At 37.6% G+C, this 20,756-nt stretch overlaps 1 protein-coding gene across 8 annotated transcripts in view; it reads left to right on the top strand.

Moving 5' to 3' along the window:
- Positions 1 to 20,756, top strand: part of RARS2 (arginyl-tRNA synthetase 2, mitochondrial) — a 95,844-nt gene that overhangs the window by 41,856 nt on the left and 33,232 nt on the right. For all 8 annotated transcript variants that reach the window (XR_012324738.1, XR_012324737.1, XR_012324739.1 and 5 more), the window contains exons 5-8: positions 1,272 to 1,369; positions 9,272 to 9,327; positions 11,676 to 11,759; positions 14,521 to 14,597. Coding sequence is in view for 4 of the 8 variants with exons in the window: in XM_073789418.1 (XP_073645519.1) it covers positions 1,272 to 1,369; positions 9,272 to 9,327; positions 11,676 to 11,759; positions 14,521 to 14,597 (315 nt within the window). In the remaining 4 variants the exon portion in view is untranslated. The remainder of the gene's footprint in view (positions 1 to 1,271; positions 1,370 to 9,271; positions 9,328 to 11,675; positions 11,760 to 14,520; positions 14,598 to 20,756) is intronic.

Below are 20,756 nucleotides of genomic sequence, written 5' to 3'. Positions count from 1 at the left end.
AAACCCATGTCCCCTGAACTGGCACAGGGATTCTTAACCACTGTGCCACCAGGGAAGTCCCAAAGTGACTGTCTTAACCAGCTCTTATGATAGTAGAATCCTTCATGTCATAAACTACATTTTTAGGACTTCAAATACTGTGTGTGAAGCAAATATCAGTATGAGTAAATCAAAACCTATCAGTAATTTCAAAATCCTACAGTAAAAAGTAAATACATAAATAAGTGCATCATCATTGTTAGCAAAAAATGAAGTATGAATTTTGTGAACCATACAGTAATTCTATGTTATTTAACCTGGAATATGTTTTGGCAGTTTCTGTGATATCTCCTTGCTTTTTACTTATGTAGCCAAGAGGAACTTAAATTATAAATTTTTATTTATTTTCTACCATTACTGTGATCATTAGTATCAAAAAAGTAGCAGCACCATGCAGAGTTAACACATAAGCTGTGGAGTGAACAAAGTTTTTGCAGTATGACCTTGGGAAAGTTACTTAACCAGTCTGAGCTTCTGTTTCCTCATTTGTAAAAATATACTCATCTCTTAGGGTTGTTGTGAGAATTAATACATATAATACATATAAAATGTTTAGTACAGTGCCTGGCACATAATATGCATTTGATAAATATTAGATGCTGGGCCTTCCCTGGTGGCGCAGTGGTTGAGAATCTGCCTGCCAATGCAGGGGACACAGATTCGAGCCCTGGTCTGGGAGGATCCCACATGCCGCGGAGCAACTAGGCCCGTGAACCACAACTACTGAGCCTGCGCGTCTGGAGCTTGTGCTCCGCAACAAGAGAGGCCGTGATAGTGAGAGGCCCGCGCACCGCAATGAAGAGTGGCCCCCACTTGCCACAACTAGAGAAAGCCCTGTGTTGGTCTTCACCCAACACAGCCCCAAAAAAAAAAAGAAAATATATTAGATGCTGCTTCTGGTTTTGTTGTTTCTATTTGCTGTGGGACTTTTGGCAATTACCTCTCTAAGCTTCAGTTTCTTTATCTGTAAAGTATCTACATCATTCGCTACTATAAGGATGAATAGACATGATGTATAAAAGGGCAAAGAGGCCCCGTAGATGTTAACTTGTGTTATGACTGCTCTGACTAGCATTAGTGATAGAAGAAGGTGGTACTGCTAACAATACTATAAAATTCTCAGTTCCATAAATTAGAATGTGAAAATTAGCAATAGTTAGTTCTCAGTAACAAAATAATTAAGAAAATTGCACATTTTTTCTTCATTAAGTCCCATACCTTTTACTTTTCAGACAGTACTACAAGAAGTGATTGAAGATGGCTCAAAATATGGATTAAAAAGTGAACTTTTTTCTGGCCTTCCCCAGAAGAAGATCGTGGTTGAGTTCAGGTGAGTGCCTACCCATCATACGTGTTGGTTAATCAACTGGCTGGGCAGGTGAGTGTTTTACTGTTTTCATCTGGGATCTCAGAGAATTACACATGGAAAAATTAAAAATTAGTTAGATTATATTATTTCCTTAAAATCACAGTGAGTTGATCATTAAACCATGAATAAAAATTTTGGACTTTAATCAAAGTACCTACTGATTATTATGTTTCTTTTTTAATTATGTATTAACAGTTTTGTGGTTTTTTTTTTTTGGAAGACCTCGTTCTTCCTTTTAGTAGACTCCTAAAGCACAGATAATGGTTACTATCATATTAAGAATTTCAGAGTAATGTGATTATCAGAGAACAAGCTTTGTTGTGTTTATAATGTATGTATATATATTTTTAGCTTTATTGAGGTATAATTGACAAATAAAATTGTAAGATAAAGTGTACAACATGATGATTTGATATGTGTATACATTGTGAGAGGATTTCCCCCTTTGAGTTAGTAAATACATCTATCACCTCACATATTTACTTTTTGTGTATGTGTGTGAGAACATTTGTTCTACTTGCTTAGCAAATTTCAATTATACAATACAGTGTTATCAACCATAGTCACTTTGTTATACATTAGGTCCTCAGAACTTATTCGTCTTATAGCTGGATGTTTGCACCCTTTTACCAACCTCTTCTTATTTCCCCCAGCCTCCAGCCCCAGACAAGCACTTCTCCAGTCTCTGTTTCTGGGAGTTTGACTTTTTAGTCTTTAGATCCCACATATAAGTGATACCATGCAGTATTTGTCTTTCTCTGTCTGGCTCATTTTACTTAGCTTAATGCCCTACAGTTTCATCCATGTTGTTGCAAATGACAGAATTTCCTTCATTTTTAAGGCTGAATAATATTCCATTATGTATACATACCACATTTTCTTTATCCATTCATCTACTGATGGACACTTAGGTTGTTTCCATACCTTGGCTATTGTGAATAATGCTGCAGTGAACATGGGAGTACAGATTTCTCTTCAAGATAATTTGTTTCCTTTGGATATATACCCAGAAGTGGGATTGCTGGATCATGGAAAAGATTGTTTTTAAATGACTGGTTTTTATACTCAAATTATCCCAAATTAGGCTCCTTTATTCTCTTTGCATGTCCCCTTAAGCCTTGCTGTACTTTTCTTTTTGGCATAAGATGTTCCAACCTTACTCAGACCTGGAATTGTCCATGTCCCCCAAGAAGTCCTGGTTACTTTTTGTGAGGGAGGTATTTAGAAGCCAAGTTCTGGACTGTAGGAGTGCTTATTACTACTGGAACTCAATTTTTACTGATGTTACCAATTGGAATCCAACATCACAAGGTCTATTACATGTAATGCGTATTATTTAAAATTACCAGAGAAATAGCCTGATGTTTTAATGTGCCTCTAAATAGTCTTCATGATAACTTTCTTATATGCCATCAACAAAACCATCTAATCTATGACTTGCTTTTAGGTAACCAAAAAAGAAGAGGGGTCACCTTCAGGGTACAGCTGACAGGATGACAGCTCTTGAACATTGTTAGAAATATTATATTTGCCTTCCTAACAGCCAAGGAAGAGCTTCGATGAGCTGTTTTCCCACTTAGAAAGATAGAACTTGCTAGAGCCTTTGTCTTAAGTATATGTTTTTGTGGAAGATTTTTAAAAATTGACATGGCAGATATTATTTCAATAATATAATATAATGAGTTTTCTAACTCATTATTATAATTTATGATGATAACTTAGTTAAACTTAGTTATGATTAGTACCTGGGGTAATCAGAGGTGAATGGGTTTTATGGATTCCACATTTGTACTGTCTCTGCCGCTCAGTCATGTTCTTAGAAAAAGCAGACCCTCTAAGACTGGGTAAACTCATCTGTTTATGATAAGGACTGATTGTTGAGTAAGCTAACCATTTTATGGAGCAGATATATATTATGAATAAATCTTATGCTACCGATGCGCTCCAATCAAGATATTTAAAGTTTAGTGTAAATGTTGTTGCATCAAAAGAACAGAGAGGGACTTCTGCAGTCATCCTCACACCAGAGAGGAACTACACTAAGGCCATCCCCCAAGGAAAGTTGCCGTCATTTCAGTCATCTCTTACATAACAAGCCACTACAAAACTTGATACAGGGATTGGCAAACTTTAGCCCATGGGCAAAATCCAGCCTGCCATGTTTTTGTAAATAAAGTTTTTATTGGAATACAGGCTTGCACATTCATTTACATATTGTCACAGTGGCTACTTTCATACTCTAATGGCAGTTGAGTACAGTAGAGTTGAATAATTGAGATAGAGACCAGATGGCCTAAAATATTTACTATCTGGCTCTTCAAGAAAAAGTTTGCCACACTCCTGATTAGTGTCTTAAAACAACAACCACTTTAATGTTCATGACTCTGTAGACCAGGAAATCAGGGAGGACATAGCCTAATGATTCTTTTACTTGCCTGTGGTCACTTATGCAACTCTGATCATCTAGACATTATACTAGGGCTAGAAATCCGGGTGGCTCATTTACTTGTCTGGCATCTCACCTGAGGGCTGGCCAGGCATCTCTCTCTCTGCATTCTCCAACAGAATAGCCAAACCTCTTTACAGAGGTGCTCAGGGCTCCAAGATAGTAAAATATCTGGTTTTGTAACAGGCACATCATCACTTCTGTCACTGTCAGCTGGTCAAAGCAAGTCACAAGATCATCCCTGATTCAGAGCAAGGGAGTAGATTACATCTCTTAATGGAGAGTGGCAAAGAATTTGTAGCCACCTTTAATTCTTTTCATTCATGTCTTTACAGTGATGCCCACCTTTAATTCTTTTCATTCATGTCTTTATAGTGATGCAGGACACATACCCTTCTCTGGGGAGGTACTTCAGTACTTGTACACTCCTTGCTCTTACCTAACCAACAGCAAAGGAAAATCAGTAGCAAAGTAGAATAATACCTGTTACTACACATTCACCCTTGAAATAGTGCCATCACAAGTTTCTTGAAACGTGAACACGTGAAAAGTTGCCACCAGTGCTCACTTTTAATGCCTTCTTCTCAATGTTCACTTCCCCTTCACCATCCCTTCTCCCCAGCCAAGCTCAAAATACCAAGACCTTAGTCTTTCTTGCTCACTGATTCTTTGGCTTTTCTCCAAAGTTTGTGTTTCCCATATAATGCTCTTTTTTGTTTATGCTTATGTCTAAAAATAACATGTTCTATTTGAGTTGTAGTCTATAGGCTTTTTGAAGGGCAGTTTATTTGCTTATGGATTTGCCTCTCTCAACGTTTTTCTAAAGCAGTTAAGGAAAGCTGGAACTTAAATGAGCATCTGAATGCTGATGAAAGCAGAGTCCATTTCCCAGCAGCCATCTTTGCTCTCTGTTATTTTTCATCTGGCATTGCTGTGGGACCATAGCTGCTTTCTCCCTTAGAAGTTTTCCAGTTGCTGTGGCGCTTATCATTGTGGTTTCAAAGTAGAGACAAACAGGTAGAGGAGAGGGTAAAAACTGATAGAAAACATTGTTCTTGAATTTGTCCTGAAAATGAGAGAGGTGGGAGGAGAGAATTTCTTTAACTACATAGTTTCTCTAATAGACCAGGCAACTTTCCCCTCAAAGCAAGAGATAGAATCACTGTGTTCAAGAAACTTGCCCCTTATATTGAGATGATGATGGTGATGATAGGTCAAGGAACCTGCTCATAGTCACAGAGCTAACGCCGAATCCTGTATCCTTAACCTTTCCTGCCTCCCTGATATATTGATATGTGGTTGGTTTCCCTATATTTTGTCTGATCCAGGAGCAGTGTGATAAAGTGCCAGCGTAGATGACTGTCCCCGCTGGGCTTGGGCTCCACGTGGTAGGTGGAGTAAGAATTGAAGCTAACTACTGTTGCCTCTCTCCTCTCTACAGAGTCAGCCTTTCCTATTTTGTTCAAATCAAATCTGCAGGAGCACAGTCAGCAGTGGTAGCCTTTCCTCTTCTTTCGTCAACATAATCTTCCCCACTCCCTGCTGTTCCCCAGTGTGAAGTGTTCTCAAAAAACAAATTGAGGACCTCTGGTAATATGGAAGTCCAGGAGATCAGGGTACCAATTTTCACTTAGTAACTGATTCAGTCATCTTGGATGGGACAGTTTATTTCTCTAGTCTCTTTTCTTGTATGGAAAATAAGAGTAATATTATCTCTTTTCTTACAAGATTGAGGAAATTACATGAAAGATTTTTTTTTAATTTCCAGTAAAGTGTCCAAATTGTATTCATAGTAGTTACTTTGATTGCCAAAGGAATTGAATTTGTATTTTCCGTATCATTGTATTCCCTTCCGAGCAGGAATGTAGAGAATGGTAAATTGATGATTTCAAGGGAGGTTTTGTGAAGCCCTAGATAGACTCAGTTCTTCTAATTCTAAAGAAAAAGTACAAAAGCTATGGCCAACAGGCACATGAAAAGATGCTCAGCATGGGGGGCTTCCCTGATGGCACAGCGGTTAAGAATCCACCTGCCAATACAGGGGACATGGGTTCGAGCCCTGGTCCTGGAAGATCCCACGTGCCACAGAGCAACTAAGCCCCTGTGCCACAACTACTGAGCCTGCGCTCTAGAGCCCGCGAGCCACAACTACTGAGCCTGAGAGCCACAACTACTGAAGCCCGCGTGCCTAGAGCCCGTGCTCTGCAACAAGAGAAGCCACCGCAGTGAGAAGCCTGCACACAGCAATGAAGAGTAGCCCCCGCTCGCCACAACTAGAGAAAGCCCGTGCACAGCAACAAAGACCCAATGCAGACATAAATAAATAAATTTATTTTTTAAAAAAAAGCTCAACATGGCTAATCATTAGAGAAATGCAAATCAAAACCACAGGGAGATATCACCTCACACCTCAGAACAGGTATCATCAAAAATACCACAAATAACAAATGTTGGCAAAAATGTGAGAAAAGGGAAACCTCGTGCACTGTTGGTGAGAATGTAAATTGATGCAGCCACTGTGGAAAACAGTATGGAGGTTCCTCAAAAAGCTAAAAATGGAGCTACCATATGATCCAGCAATATCACTCCTGGGTATACATCTGAAGAAAATGAAAACACTAATTCAAAAAGATACATGCACCCCAATGTTCATAGCAGCATTATTGAACTAGGCAAGATATGGAAGTAGGCAAGATATGGAAGCAGCCTAAGTATTATCAACAGATGACTGGATAAAGAAGACACATGTGTGTGCGCACACACACAATGGAATACTACTCAGCCATAAAAAGAATGAAATTTTGCCATTTACAGCAACATGGATGGACTTGGAGGGCATTGTGTTAAGTGAAATAAGTCAGACAGAAAAAGACAAGTACTGTATGTTATTATTTATATGTGGAACCTAAAACATAGACTAATGAATATAACAAAAAAGAAACAGACTCACAGATACAGAGCACAAACTTGTGGTTACCAGTGGGGAGAGGGAAGTGGGGAGGGGCAAGGTAGAGGTAGGGGAGTAAGACGTACAAACTATGATGGATAAAATAAGCTACAAGGATATATTGTACAGCACAGGGACTATAGCCAACATTTTATAATAACTATAAATGGAGTATAATCTTTCAAAGTTGTGATTCACTGTTGTATGCCTGGAACTTCTATAATGTAAATCAACTATACTCAGTTTTTTAAAACAATGCAAAAGCTATGAGAAAGCTTTTTTATTATTATTAGACAGATAATATAAATACCTAGTTTTTAAAAATTCAAAGATTACAGACAGGTATTCAATAAGAAGGATGTGTACTCCCTAACCTAGTTTCCCAGTTCTCTCCATACGGGCATTCACCAATACCAGTTTCTTGCTTACCCACCTAGAGATATTCTTTGCATTTGTAAACAGATCACACACATTATATGCTGTTCTTTACCTTGCTTTTTTCTTTAAACAATGTAGCTTACATTCCTCTAATATCAGTACATCCAGGGCTGGCTTATTTTTATTGTTTCGTAGTATTCTGTTGTCTGGAGATTTTTTTAATCAGCTTTATTGAGGTATAATTACATACAGTACAATACAGTTCACCATATTTCAACATGTAATTTGATGAGTTTTGTCAAAGATGTCCAGGTCTCATCACCACCACTGCGATTAGGATATCTAACAGTTTCTCTGTCTTTTTTTTTTTTAACCTTCATCTGTATTACTCTCTTTTATTCTGCTTACTTTGGATTTGGTTTGAGCCTCCCTTTCTAGTTTCTTATAGGAGCGCCTTAGGTCATTGATTTGAAACCTTTCTTCTTTTCTAATATAAACATTTCATGGTATAGATTGTTCTGCTTTAGCTACATCTCCCGAATTTGCTAGTAAGGCAGTTCTAAGAGTCACCCTGTTGGCTGACGTTCTCATAGGGATCACAGTCCTTCACTGTACTGTTGTTTAGTTTCATAAAACCAGTGTTTTATATATCTTTCTTGTTTGCTGGTTGTTTTAACCCTATTGAAGAACATTTGCTTTCTTTCTAAATAATGATTAAATGAGTATCCTTATAGTTTCATGACTTCACAATTGTGCACAGGTATCTGTAGGATCAAGTTTTTAAATGGTAATACCCTTAAAAGGGGAAATATTGATAACAAGGCTTTGGAGACAGACCAAGATTAAGCTGTGTTTTTACCACTTTTCTTTTTTAATATAAATTTATTTATTTTTATTTCTGGTGCATTGGGTCTTCTTTGCTGCACGCGGGCTTTCTCTAGTTGCAGTGAGTGGGAGCTACTCTTGGTTGGGGTGCACAGGCTTCTCATTGCGGTGGCTTCTCTTGTTGCAGAGCACAGGCTCTAGGCACCTCGGCTTCAGTAGTTGTGGCGTGCAGCCTCTAGAGCTCAGGTTCAGTAGCTGTGGCGCACGGGCTTAGTTGCTCCATGGCATGTGGGGTCTTCCTGGACCAGGGATCTAACCTGTGTCCCCTGAATTGGCAGGCGGTTTCTTAACCACTGTGCCACCAGGGAAGTCCCTTTACCAATTTTAACCAGCTGTGTTCTAGTTAATATATCTTTTTTTAATATTGAAAAACTTACGAAATTTTCAAACATACACAAAATAGAGGAAAGGTATGTTAAGTCCCATAGGCTCATCACCCAGGTTCAAGAGTCCTCAAGATATTGCCAAATTCACTTCATTATCTTTTTTCCTTTTTGTATCTCAAGTCCCTCATCACAAATACGAGAGTACCTTACATCACAGCTCTTCTGAGCATTAACTGAATTAATGCATGTAAAGTATGTCAAACTGTGCCTGTCAGATAGTGAGTGTGCTCTAGAAGCATTTGCTATTGTTAAATTATTGATTACAACTTCTCAACCAGCAAGAGTAATAAATGTGTTGCTTGAGAATTTGGAGTGGTAAATCCTATTTCTGGTTATCCTGGCAAGCTTTATATATAAATAGTTCTATATTTTTGTTTTAATTTCTGATACAATAAATATTGATAGATATTACTCATATAAACAAAATTTCTTTGGGGTCCCCAGTAATTTTTAAGAAGTTAAAGAACTGAGAAGTAGTGCACTAAACTTAATTTCTAATAATGTACATTGTTTGTATCACAACGTATCTCTGAATTTCCTCATCTTTTTATCAGTCCTCAAATGTACCTGCTTCCTAAGTGTGCCACTTCTGTGTATGTTATGTGACTACCTCATGAGTCAGAGGATCACTTTCACTAAGGATGGTTCTTTCTGACATCTAATTTATCTTTGCTCTAAATGTCTAATCTTTAGCTATCTTTGCCCTAAATTACCAAAGGCTTTAGTCCACAATTGTATTAAACTATGGAGCTATGACCTAGTTCATTTTAGAACTCTTGTTCTTAGAACAGAAAAAGTAAACTTTTGCAATTATCTTGCAGTTCACCTAATGTTGCCAAAAAATTCCATGTTGGACATTTGCGTTCTACCATCATAGGTAAGTGTCATTCGTTTCACAGAAAATACTGAGCATGCCTTTCGGGGCTGTATTTGGTGATACAGTCTAATGGTTTAAGGCTTAAGTAACAAAAGGACAAAAAACAAAGAAGTTGAAATTTATATGAGCTTAATGCTAATTAAATATCACCAAAAAAATGGAAAAAATTGGTTTAGAAATAGCAAAAAATTTGTTTCAAAACCAAAAGATTAACTCAGAAACCAAGTTTAACTGGTATGTATGTTTTGATTTTAACTTGTTAAAAATATGTATGCATATGAAGAAGAACTGAAAGATGCTGAAATGAAAACAGTTATATGGGATTGATAGTCATCCTCCCAATTTTTTTGTTCATATTTGTTATATAAAAGAAACTCAGTCTCCGTCATGTGAGTACTAACTGGAGTTTTCAAGACTGAAAATTGAAACAAGACTATCCTAATAAAGAGAAATTACTATAGTGTTGTACTTCTTGGCTGTAATGCTTCAGTGTATAATAGGCTTATGGTTTCCATTTACTTAAAGCATGACATTGTGTAGCAGCCCATCTTAAAGCTGCAGTTAGAATTGTATAATATGAGAATTGGAAGGGATTTTGGAGTTTATCTCATGTAATCTGTCTTCCAGTATAGAAATCTGTCTTTTGCATGCTTACAAGAAAGTCATTTATTCTGTACTGGAATACTTTAAAGACTTGGAGAAATCAGTATTTGTGGCATAGATTGTTACGGCACTAGTCAGCTCTCATTGTTAAAAAGTTCTCAAGCAGCATTTTAAGAGAGGAAATGACAGGACTTGATGAAAAAGAATATAAGAAATACAATGTATGAGAAAAGCTGTTGTCTTACATGAGTAAGTCAAAAGCATAGGGTTGAACATGATAGTTGTTTGACAGTTGTTAAGGGAAATATTTGAACCAGGAAGAGATAATTATTGAAACTTACCATGTTAAGTGTTTTCATGTATTATCTCAACTAGTTTCACAATAGCCCGGTTTATTAAGTACTGCTGATTATAGATGAGGAAACTCAGATACCAAAAGTAACTTTCCCGAAATCACACAGCTAGTAAGTATTGCAGCCAGGATTTGAAATTGGGCAGTCTAATTCCAAAAGCCTAGGTTCAGACATTTAGTTGGACTTATAAGATACTAAGGTGCTAAGAAAAATAGGAATATAGTCTGAGTACCAGCTGCAAAAGGTGAATCCTGTTGCTGAGACCATATACCTTGGGAAAATCTAGAAGTAGGGAAACTGGAGAAGTAGCTGCAGTACTTTGTCAGCTGTGCATATTGGCGAGGGGTTATTTGCAGAAAACTAGATCCACTCTAGTAAAAGCAGGAAGGAATTTACTATGGGATATCGAATAGTTTGCAAAGTTGTTGGGAGTGCTGAAGAAGCTTTGGATTAAGCTGACATAGATGACTCACAAAACTATACCATAGAACTTGATCATCAAGGGAGCTTCTGCCTTTTCTGCGATCACTGCCACTGCCACAGTCAGGAAACTGCCACTACTCCTGCCATGGCTTCTAGAATTCAAACTAGCAAAAGAGGCCACCCATACCCTATCTTTTACTTCCCTTGGAGGTTAGATGACAGGACACTAGGACCTCTAGTAGTGATGCCACTAAAAAACAAAGTCTCCGCTACTGTGCTTGTCAGAAAAAATAAAGGTAGCTCCCTTTCCACCTCATTTCTGCCTTCTAGATCACGTACAAAGTGTATCAGATTGCCCAGACCTAAATGACTTCTGGAGCCCTAACTACCAGAGATTCTGGGGAGTGTTATTTTTAGCTTTCCAGCCTCTGCAGTATGTGAGGGCACACAGAAGGAGAGTGGAATAGAGGTCAAATGTCAAACCAGCATCAGCAGTACAGGAAGGTGGAGGCCTTGGACTGCTATGTGCTGTTAGTTAGGGAGCAACATGAGAGGATGGACTTCATGATGGAAAGAAGGTGGAATGGGCTACTTAGAAAAAGAAAAATCGGTATGGCTAGGTTCTTTAGGACATAGCCAAATTATATATTTCTTTTTTAACTACTGAGATTCTGTTATTTTCTGTCCTTGGAATTGACTTGGAATCGCAATTACTTGAACATGTGTTCCTAACCCCCATTAATGTTGTTGAAAATTGTGAGGTTCTTTAGAATAACTACCTCCTCCAAAATGATTCCTTACTCCCTTTCCATAACGTAGATGAAAACACAATAATGAATGTTTTAGTAAAAAGAAATTGTTAGTAAATTTTGCCAAAAGAATTTTCTGTGTTATGCTTTGATATTAGAGAAGCACATGGTTCTTATACCAAAATGGATAATGAGAAACTGTATTTTATTGATTTACTAGGAAATTTTATAGCAAATCTCAAAGAAGCTTTAGGACATCAAGTAACAAGAATAAATTATCTTGGGGATTGGGGCATGCAGTTTGGTAAGTAAATCTGAGGCTTTATTTTTCATATCGTTAAGTTTAATTTCTTTTAATATCTCATTACTTAATCACCTGGACAGAATACAGGCAGAATTCCATTGGATGAAGTAGTGCCTCCTACCTGCTTTTTTCCCCTAATGGCTCTTTTGCATAAATCTTATATATTACTTATTAGAATAATTCTCACCATACAAGTAAGTTTTCGGGAAGGAAGCTTCATACAATCAGAACGAGACCTGATAAATACAGACTTTTTTGGTTTTATTAAAGAAAAGTAGCTTACATTGGTTAGTTAAATGTAGAAGTATGTATTAGAGAAAAAGTAAGCCTAGGTATACACCCTTCTCAACCACAGCCCTGCCATTTTTAAAACTAGTGAAGTCCAGCCTCCCTGGTCCATCCTACATGAAATGTTGTACCCTGGGCCAGTGGTGTAAAGGAAGAACAAACTGGGATACTTTGGCTTCCCCTTAAATTGTACAAGTGGCAGAGGGGGGCGGTGAGGGTGAGGGTCAAAAAGAAAAGAGAGAAAGAGAAGAGTGAGACCCAAACAGTTCAGTGCCACAGATTATCTCTGATGTCATGAGTTTACTCAGAACCATTCGTAGCTCATATACTGCAGTAATCAGGGTGTGGAAGAACGGGATAAATGAAGTTGCTATGGTAGTGAAGGACTGGTAGCATGTGAAATGTGAACTTTTTATTAAAATCTCTGGCAGCAACCAGGTACCTTTTAAGATTCAGCCCTAGTGTCACCTCTGAAAAGCATTCTGACAGCCAGACACACCCTTGCCCACTTTCTCACATCACCAAGTTCCTAGTACCCAGCTCTACTCAAATAGGCTTCTCTCTTACTGAATTCTTTTGTGTGCTTCTCTCCTCTGCTAGGTGAAATGTTCCATGAAAGCATGGGCTGTGTCTTACTTATTTTTGTATCTGTAGTGCTTGGCACTTAAGAGGCACTCAGAATGATGAATGAATCTGTCTTGGGAAGTATTTCACAATACTACTCCAAAAGAAAGGCTGCGTAACATTTTAAAGCTTCTATAAAGTGCAGTGTGCACTGCCAGTTCTGAAGTTCACTGATACTATTATGTTCCATATCTAGTGAAATGAAATCAGTTTCCAGAAGACAGATTTATCGTGACCTTCTCTTATGAATATTATCCTTTCAGTTAGAATCCTTTTTAGACCCTAAAAAGGGTACAACTTGAACCTAACAGTGCCCTTACTATTCACTGTGGAGGAACAGAAAACATGCCCTGCATTTTATAAACCCACCTGCAGTTCACAGTGGTTTGGGCTCTAGGCTAAACAGTCAGATTTAATAGATGGCATCCTCTTTATATCAGTTTGGCCTATTCAGGCATTTCACAGCCATTAGCAAATATGTGATTATGATATTCATTACATTTTAGCTGCAGGATTTTATTGTAGTGGATTTTTCCTAAAGGACTACTATGGTTAATGATCTGTCAACATTTCCATTATAACCATCATTGTTGAAGAGTTTTAATTTTGGCTGTTCAGCTATCCCCTATTAAAAGTTGGCAGACAGTTCCTAAGTACAGAATTAGTTTCTGAAAATGTATTAGGTTGAATGTTAAATGGAATTGGCCTTTACTTTTCCTATTTCTGTTTTTTAGAACACTCTTTCCACACCCTGCTCCCAAGACCCTGAATCATAATCACATTTGCTTTTGCTTGAACGTGAATAGTGCTGGTATATGTTTTAGTCATCCTTCTAGCTCCTGTCTAAGCCCCAAAGATTGTCTACCCCGTGTTTAGTAACATCCCACTTTCTGCTGAGCCTACATAGAAAAATGTACATCAACAAGGCCCAGTAGTGGCAATTGCTCCTTTAGATCTGAAGCTAGGTAACTGATACAGTTGTAGAAACAGATTAGTTTTTAAAGTAATTGCACTACCTGTAAATTACTCTTGGCCCAGGCTGCATCTGTCCTTTCATCCAAAATTGTGGTCATCTTTTAGCAAAATATATTAAGAGTATAAATATTCACAGTCCATACTAAGAATTTTCATTGTAGCTTACAAACCTCAATTATTATTTTTTTTAAAAGGTTGAAATTAATACCTTCCCTGAACTCTGAACTTATCATCAAAGACTAAAAGAAAAAAAAATTGGCAAATAAAAGACAATCAAAGCAGATGGGCCAGATCAAAGCATTATGTCTCTTGGTCACCTTCAATGGGAGAAGTAATCAGGGCTGTTTCAAGTTTTATCTTCAGTTATTTAAGAACTAATATTGTAACACTAAGCTAATCCTACCTTGTTTTATTTTCACACCTACAAGTTTAAAAAGTAAGATTTGAAAACACTTCCCATCAGTTTCTTTTCACAGATTTTGAGTGTCTAGTGCCTGGCATCACGATGTCCTTCCACAGAGTAGCTGCTCAATAAATGCTTGTTTTATTAGTGTCTTGTAGGGAGGTGCTGGGCACCGTTAGCATAAAGATAATTTAGTCCCAGGCTCTGCCTTGGATGAGCTCATAGTCTTTTGGTTTCTGTGGAACTAATTTCAGTGAGCTCTTCAATATATTGAATTTATGATTCAATATATTGAATTTGACTTGTGTCAGTTTATGAGGTAGCAGAACGTGATAGTGTGTGTTTTGCAATATTTTCAGGATGCATAATTATGAGAGGTTAATCTTTTTATAGAACTGTACCTGTTCCCTGCCATGACTGTTCTCTACTGTTCGATTGTATAATCTTTTCATTTACGGATTACTGTGCTAGGTCTTTTGGGAACTGGCTTCCAGCTGTTTGGCTATGAAGAAAAACTCCAGTCCAATCCTTTACAGCATCTCTTTGAAGTAAGTTGGCAAGAAACAATGTTCGAAAATGCTTCAGCTTCTTTTTTCAGAGTACAGTGCAGCTTCATAACATATTTTTAATCCCAGAGGTTTAAAAAAAAGAAACCAAAAAACTGTTCCTTAAAACAAGGACCCAAAACAATTGAAAATGTTGCTTATATTTTACTAGGGAGTTCCTTTCATTTTCAAATCCAGGTGTTTCTTTTATTAGTATTTTAGTTGATTTGGGACAGTATTTCTCCAGGTATAGAAACTTCTTAGCATAAACACACAGAATAACATATTCAGCATAGAACTCTTTCAGTTTTTATTAGTTATGTACTGTAGTTTTCTTCATGGTAATAAGTATAATTCATTTAACCTTGAGAAGACATGAGTGTATACTTTTTTGCTCTTGTTCTGATGTGGGGGAAGGCACACGTGTTTCTCTGAATTTGTGTGCACTTTTTTCATTTTTCTTTAAGCTCCTTTTCCTGCCTTTTGCCCAATGTGAACTTCTTTCTGTTTTATCTCATTTAGTCCGTTGGATACTCTGCTTTTCTGTCCTCAGTCCTTCCTGGAGTTCATTAATAAAGCCTTTCCTGTCCAATTAATCTCAAGGGATGTGTTTCCTTTTCATTGTCCCAGTTGTTATCTCTGCTGCTTCTAGGCCTGACAAGAAGGAACACAGATACTATGTCAGCCACGCTGGTGACATACGGGGGATCAGACTAAGAATGTGTATGAGGAAAAGCACTTGCCAAACAGTGTTTTACTTCTCTAGCCAGAGCCACAGAGAGCACTTCATTGTTTTCCTTTTTGTTAAATTGTTTTTCTCCTGCAGCTGGCTTTGTATCAATAGCTAAATTAACAAAACACGTTCTGATTCTTAAAGACCTTTAAAGGTGTGTGATTTCCTCCTGAGTCTTTGCCTTCACTCTCACTGTAAATGCCTACATTTTGATTTATACTATTAACCAAAAGATTTTTTTTTCTCTTTCCCATTAAGAGTTTTATTGATAGTCAAGAGTTTAAAAATTAATAATTCTTTACGGTCGTCTATAAAGCCTGCCACCTTAGTGCCTGGAATTTTTACTGTATTATTTTTTAAAACTTTGAATAATCGTGAGTATTTTTTACCACGAGGTTAGTGAACCTTTCGTCAGATCCAGGCCCCAGAAACAACCCATGGTGCAGGAAATACAAATACCCACTTGGAGACCTTCTGCCATTGAGAGAACATTTTAAGAATTTAGAGTACAGTTTGACATATGAGAGTTACCACTCTCATCTTTCACCCACCCAACCTCAGAAGTTTTTAATTTAATCCTGTAAATAGTAAATCTTTGTTGCCCATAATGTTTTAAATATTTTAGTAAAATTTGTTCTTAAACTCCATAGAAACCTAAACATATGTTTCTTTCTATGCAGTTTAATACAGTGTCCTGCCTCTTGAGACTCATAAGTGATCACACATCTCTGTTAGAGGTTGTTAATTGATGGACACACAAAAGGAAGGAACAAGGGCAGGGGGTACTTTTATGAATAACTAGAAACTCAAGGCACAATGGTGTTGCTTTCATTCAGTGTTTTTTTGCCTAGTAGCTTCATAGTTGAGCAGTATTTATAGACAAAAGAGGGCAAGTCAAATACACCCACCTTGCTGTTTGTAATAGAAGATAGAAATCCATTTAGAGTACTTCTCTGCTCTCTTCCTCCTTCCGTTGCAGGATGGAGAAAATGCAGAGCCTAAAGTGGCAGCCTCTAGGTTATTTTTTTATTTTTTATTTTTTTGCGGTACACGGGCCTCTCACTGTTGTGGCCTCTCCCATTGCGGAGCAGAGGCTCCGGACGTGCAGGCTCAGTGGCCATGGCTCACGGGCCCAGCCGCTCCGCGGCACGTGGGATCCTCCCGGACCAGGGCACAAACCCGCGTCCCCTGCATCGGCAGGCGGACTCTCAACCACTGTGCCACCAGGGAAGCCCCAGCCTCTAGGTTATTTTATCTTCGTGCTAATTTTTGCAGACCCAGGTGCATTTTAAAATTACAGCTGTCACTGTAGATTACTTTCAACAAGGTTTAGTATAAATGAGGAATTTTTTCCCTTTTTTTTTTTTGGAGCATTAAGCAAATATTAATAAATGATTTTACCCTGTTCCTAAACAGAAAACCTGAACCTTGGTCGAACCCATTTTTTCCTTCTCAAGTTATACTCGGAGCTCTTTGAGAGGGAAGGACCTGTCTTCCTGATCTTTTATCTGCAACCTCACACACCGTGCCTTGCAGTAAATGCTTGAATGAATTTGCCCCTTCCATTTAAGTTGTGGCATAAAGAAACCTATTGTATGGCTCCAAGGAAGGGCTAACTATCATAGGACACCCTATTTATCATTGGTCAAAAATCTAACTTACTTTATTATGCAGTTTACTGATGAAGAACCCAAGGGCCAGACCCAAGGTTCCAACACAGGCAGTTTGGCTCCAGAGTGTTCCGTGCACTGCACTGCACCGCCCCCCACTGGCATTATGGAATGCCTTTCTGAGCCATTCATTTCCACTGGTTGTAATTACTTACAAAGCATTTTCCTTTCTTTCATCCTTGAAGTGGTGTACCAAGGGCACAATTAGTAGTTTAGTTTTGGCAGTTTCAACCTTCTGGTGTATTTGTTTTGAATTTGGCTTCGGCCATCCAGGAGCAGATTTCGTGGCCTACATCCCTCTAAATTGCACCATGATCAGTATCCCCCCAGTTCTGGTTTCTTGGCCAGGTTAGAAATGATATTATATGGTAGTTGTAGTATTTCTTTTCTGTGATGAAAATACACCTACAGTCGTTTCTCTGCTGCATTTTCACGTTTGTGCTATGCTTTATTACGGGTGTTATTACTCTCTGCACCTGTAGTCATTCTTTTCCCAGGACATCTGGCCATGCTGTGCACAGACCTAGGACTTTTGTTAGCCAACATTTGAAACCTTTCCTTTAGTTGTTCTAATTTGTTGTCACAAAACGGGAAGTGGTTTTTAATAGTTCCTCCCCCCTGAATCGGCCGATGAGTTAAATAATATATTTGCTGTTTAAAATTCACACTATTGATTCAAAGAAAACATTTGTAGTAAGTTTTGGAATACTTATCAAAAAGGCTTTCCACTTGTATCTGAAAGTAATTTCTTATGATAAGTTAATAAGTGTTAAATCTAAATCATGGGCATATGGGAGTCATCATTTACTCATATCTGTCTTAATAATTTTTAAAAGTAATTTCTCAGGGTTCCTCCTAGATTTAAACTACTTGAATGGACCTTGATAACACTGTGCCTTTAAGAATGTATAACCCAGCCACTTTTTCTGCTTTTGGTTTTTTGTTTTGGGGTTTTTTTTGCCCTAGAAGGTTTTAGAACTTGACTTATTGGTGTTGCGTATTAATTTGGATTTTGCGAACTATAGAATTCCTCTGAAATATGAGCAGCCTCTCATAAGAGGTAAATATCATGCCAATAAAATATGCATTAGTCCTGTACCGTAGCACTGGCATTTTTAAAGCTTCAAAATGACCCCAATAGTATTTCATTATTTTTACCCTGCCCCTTTCTGAAAGGATTTGAGGTAATCACAGTGATGGGCGTTTAATAAAAAAGACATAGAAAGTCAGAGATGATGTATTACTAGGTAATATTAGATAACAGACTTCACCCTGAGTTTCCCTATATCAGTAGCAAAAAAAAAAGTAATAAATAGGGCAGGACCAAAGCAACCAACCTGATGAGTGATAATGTTTACTTCCGTTTTTTTAAATGTGGAGGAAGTGTCTATTCGTCAAGAGACCATGTGTTTTCTGGCTTTCGAATATCAAAACAACTTCTCAAAGTAATTCAAGACTAAATTGATTCTAGACATATATATAGGATTATTTATGCAGTTAAAAATTCTTATTTTTTAAAGAATTGAATTCAAAAGTTATTTGTTGGTTTAGGTCACTTTACTTTTTTCAGGAAAAATGACTTATGTTTGGTGTGGATTCTACTCATTATAACACTTACCTACAAGAAATAGCTTTTAAATTCTAAACCAAGATTGGAACGCAGCCATCACTTTTGAGAGCGGTGGGACTCAGCTTAAGTCAATGTTAGGGATTTCCCACCTCCCAGGTCACACAGAGGCTCTTATGTGTATCCCAGGGTGGCCATGGAGGCCTTTTCTTGGCTTCAGTCCACATTGGTCTTGACTCACAGGCCCGGTACCCAAGCCTCTGCTTGTTTGACAGACTTCACCTGGAGGTCTTGCTGTGGCCCAGTTCCACAGGCCCAGAGACCAGCCTCCCTGTGTGGGGACACTGTGAACCATTGCCCTCTGAGGGCCTGCTGCACCTGAGGGGCTGCTCAGCTTCTACTGTTCCCGGGAGTGTTTCCCTCAGCTCCTCCTCTGTCTAGGCAGCTCTCCTTTCCTCTCTCCCTGCAGCTTCTCCGCTTCACCATTGCTCTTGACCATCTTCCACAAAGCCACGTGCCTTTCTCCCTCACCCCTACTCCCCTGGGACAGCACTACAGTGTCCCATTGTCCTCTGAGTGTTCTTAGAGCAAGGATGGAAATACCAAGCAAGGCCAGAATACATGTTAAGAGCTCAGTCGTTATCTCACCCTACTGAAATGTATGAAAAACACTTTCTTCAGCATGAGGAAAGTATTAGGCACGAGTGCGTGGTAATCTACCAGTTAGTGATTATCAGCCTTGGATAAAGGTGTAAGATATCATGGATGTTATTGTGTATGTACAGAGGATAAAAATAGGAGATTCCAAACATTAAAAGAAGATGAAGGGATGGTAAAATGCTGTTTATATGCTGCTAATGATGTACTAATGCGAAATTTGGTAATTAATTACTTCAAATGAGTTATTTTTTTACCTAGGAAGTTTTGACTTTATTAGCTCTTTGATGTATTGATGTATTAAATTATAATTATATTAATTTGAATTTCTTTAATATTTCATTTAACATCAGGAATTGGTCTCAACCAGAGAAATTTCCGATCAATACATGAAACATGAAACTAAAAATGAGCTTGTTTGAATTATAATCTTGAATTTGATACATGTTATTTTCTTAAAAATGAGATCAAAATTAAATGCATTCTAAGATAGAGGACAAATAAATATTCAGATAAAAGGGTCTTTAGTGTCCAAGTTATGCTAACCATCCTTAGCAGTTACTCTCAGTTTTAAAGACAAAAATAACCAGAGATGGGGTTAGAGCCCTGCACCAAGGAATTCAGCTGTGCCTATGTGGCTAATGGTATTCTAGAATCAAATTTAGTAAGACTAAGAGGGAGTGAGAGCATTTTCTGCTACTTTTTCACACTTATTTCTTTACATTTGGGCAGATCATCCTGAGAGCTGATTATAATTAATCAATTAAATTAGAAATAAAATGTCATATGTTTTTTGGCAATCACTACATCTAGAATTAGTGTAAAGGAAGGATTAATACTCATTTCAGGAAGTCTCAGACATTTAGTTTACTCGCTAACAAATACAGCTGGCTTTTGCATTCTAGTAACTAAAAAGAAAAATTGTGTTTCCATCCTCAAAAACACTTTTCTTCATCCACACTCTTATTTATCATATCCAAATTTAAAATTTCCTTTTTATTCCCTTTGAGTCTGGATCTAACCCCAAAAGGGAGCTGTCTTCAGAATGCATACTTTCCAAGGGTAGAGGGTTCATGGTAACTGTAGATTAAAAATTGTCTATAATGTCAGAAATGCAGAGTATAAAATTTACTTTGTGAAGGAAAACACATTTCTTTTCTAAAACGTTGATGAATGTTAACTATTAGTTTTATATAGTGCGTTTACAAGCAGATTCTTAAGTGCTAATTAAGGCTCTTCTATTGTTTGATAGTATCAGTTGGTTTTCAGTAATGTTTGGTTTATCACTAAAAATTGCTGCAATGCCAGGGTTCTTCAGGAATTAGGAAGGGCTTTTTGTTTTGTTTTAATTATTTCTATTTTAAATGTTAAGAAAGGGAAAAGATTCTGGTGATATTTTTTTCTAAGAATATTCTTATCAATATTTTGAATGCTTATTAGATTTCTAAATGTTTGGCTGTTTGAGTTTAGGGTCCTAGATTAAAAAAAAAACTAATGGGCTTCCCTGATGGCGCAGTGGTTGAGAGTCCGCCTGC

This window comes from Tursiops truncatus, chromosome 12, assembly GCF_011762595.2.
Source record: "Tursiops truncatus isolate mTurTru1 chromosome 12, mTurTru1.mat.Y, whole genome shotgun sequence".
NCBI lineage: Eukaryota > Metazoa > Chordata > Mammalia > Artiodactyla > Delphinidae > Tursiops > Tursiops truncatus.
The sequence above is the reverse complement of the archived record's forward strand: the minus strand, read 5'-3'. Positions and strand labels throughout refer to the sequence as shown.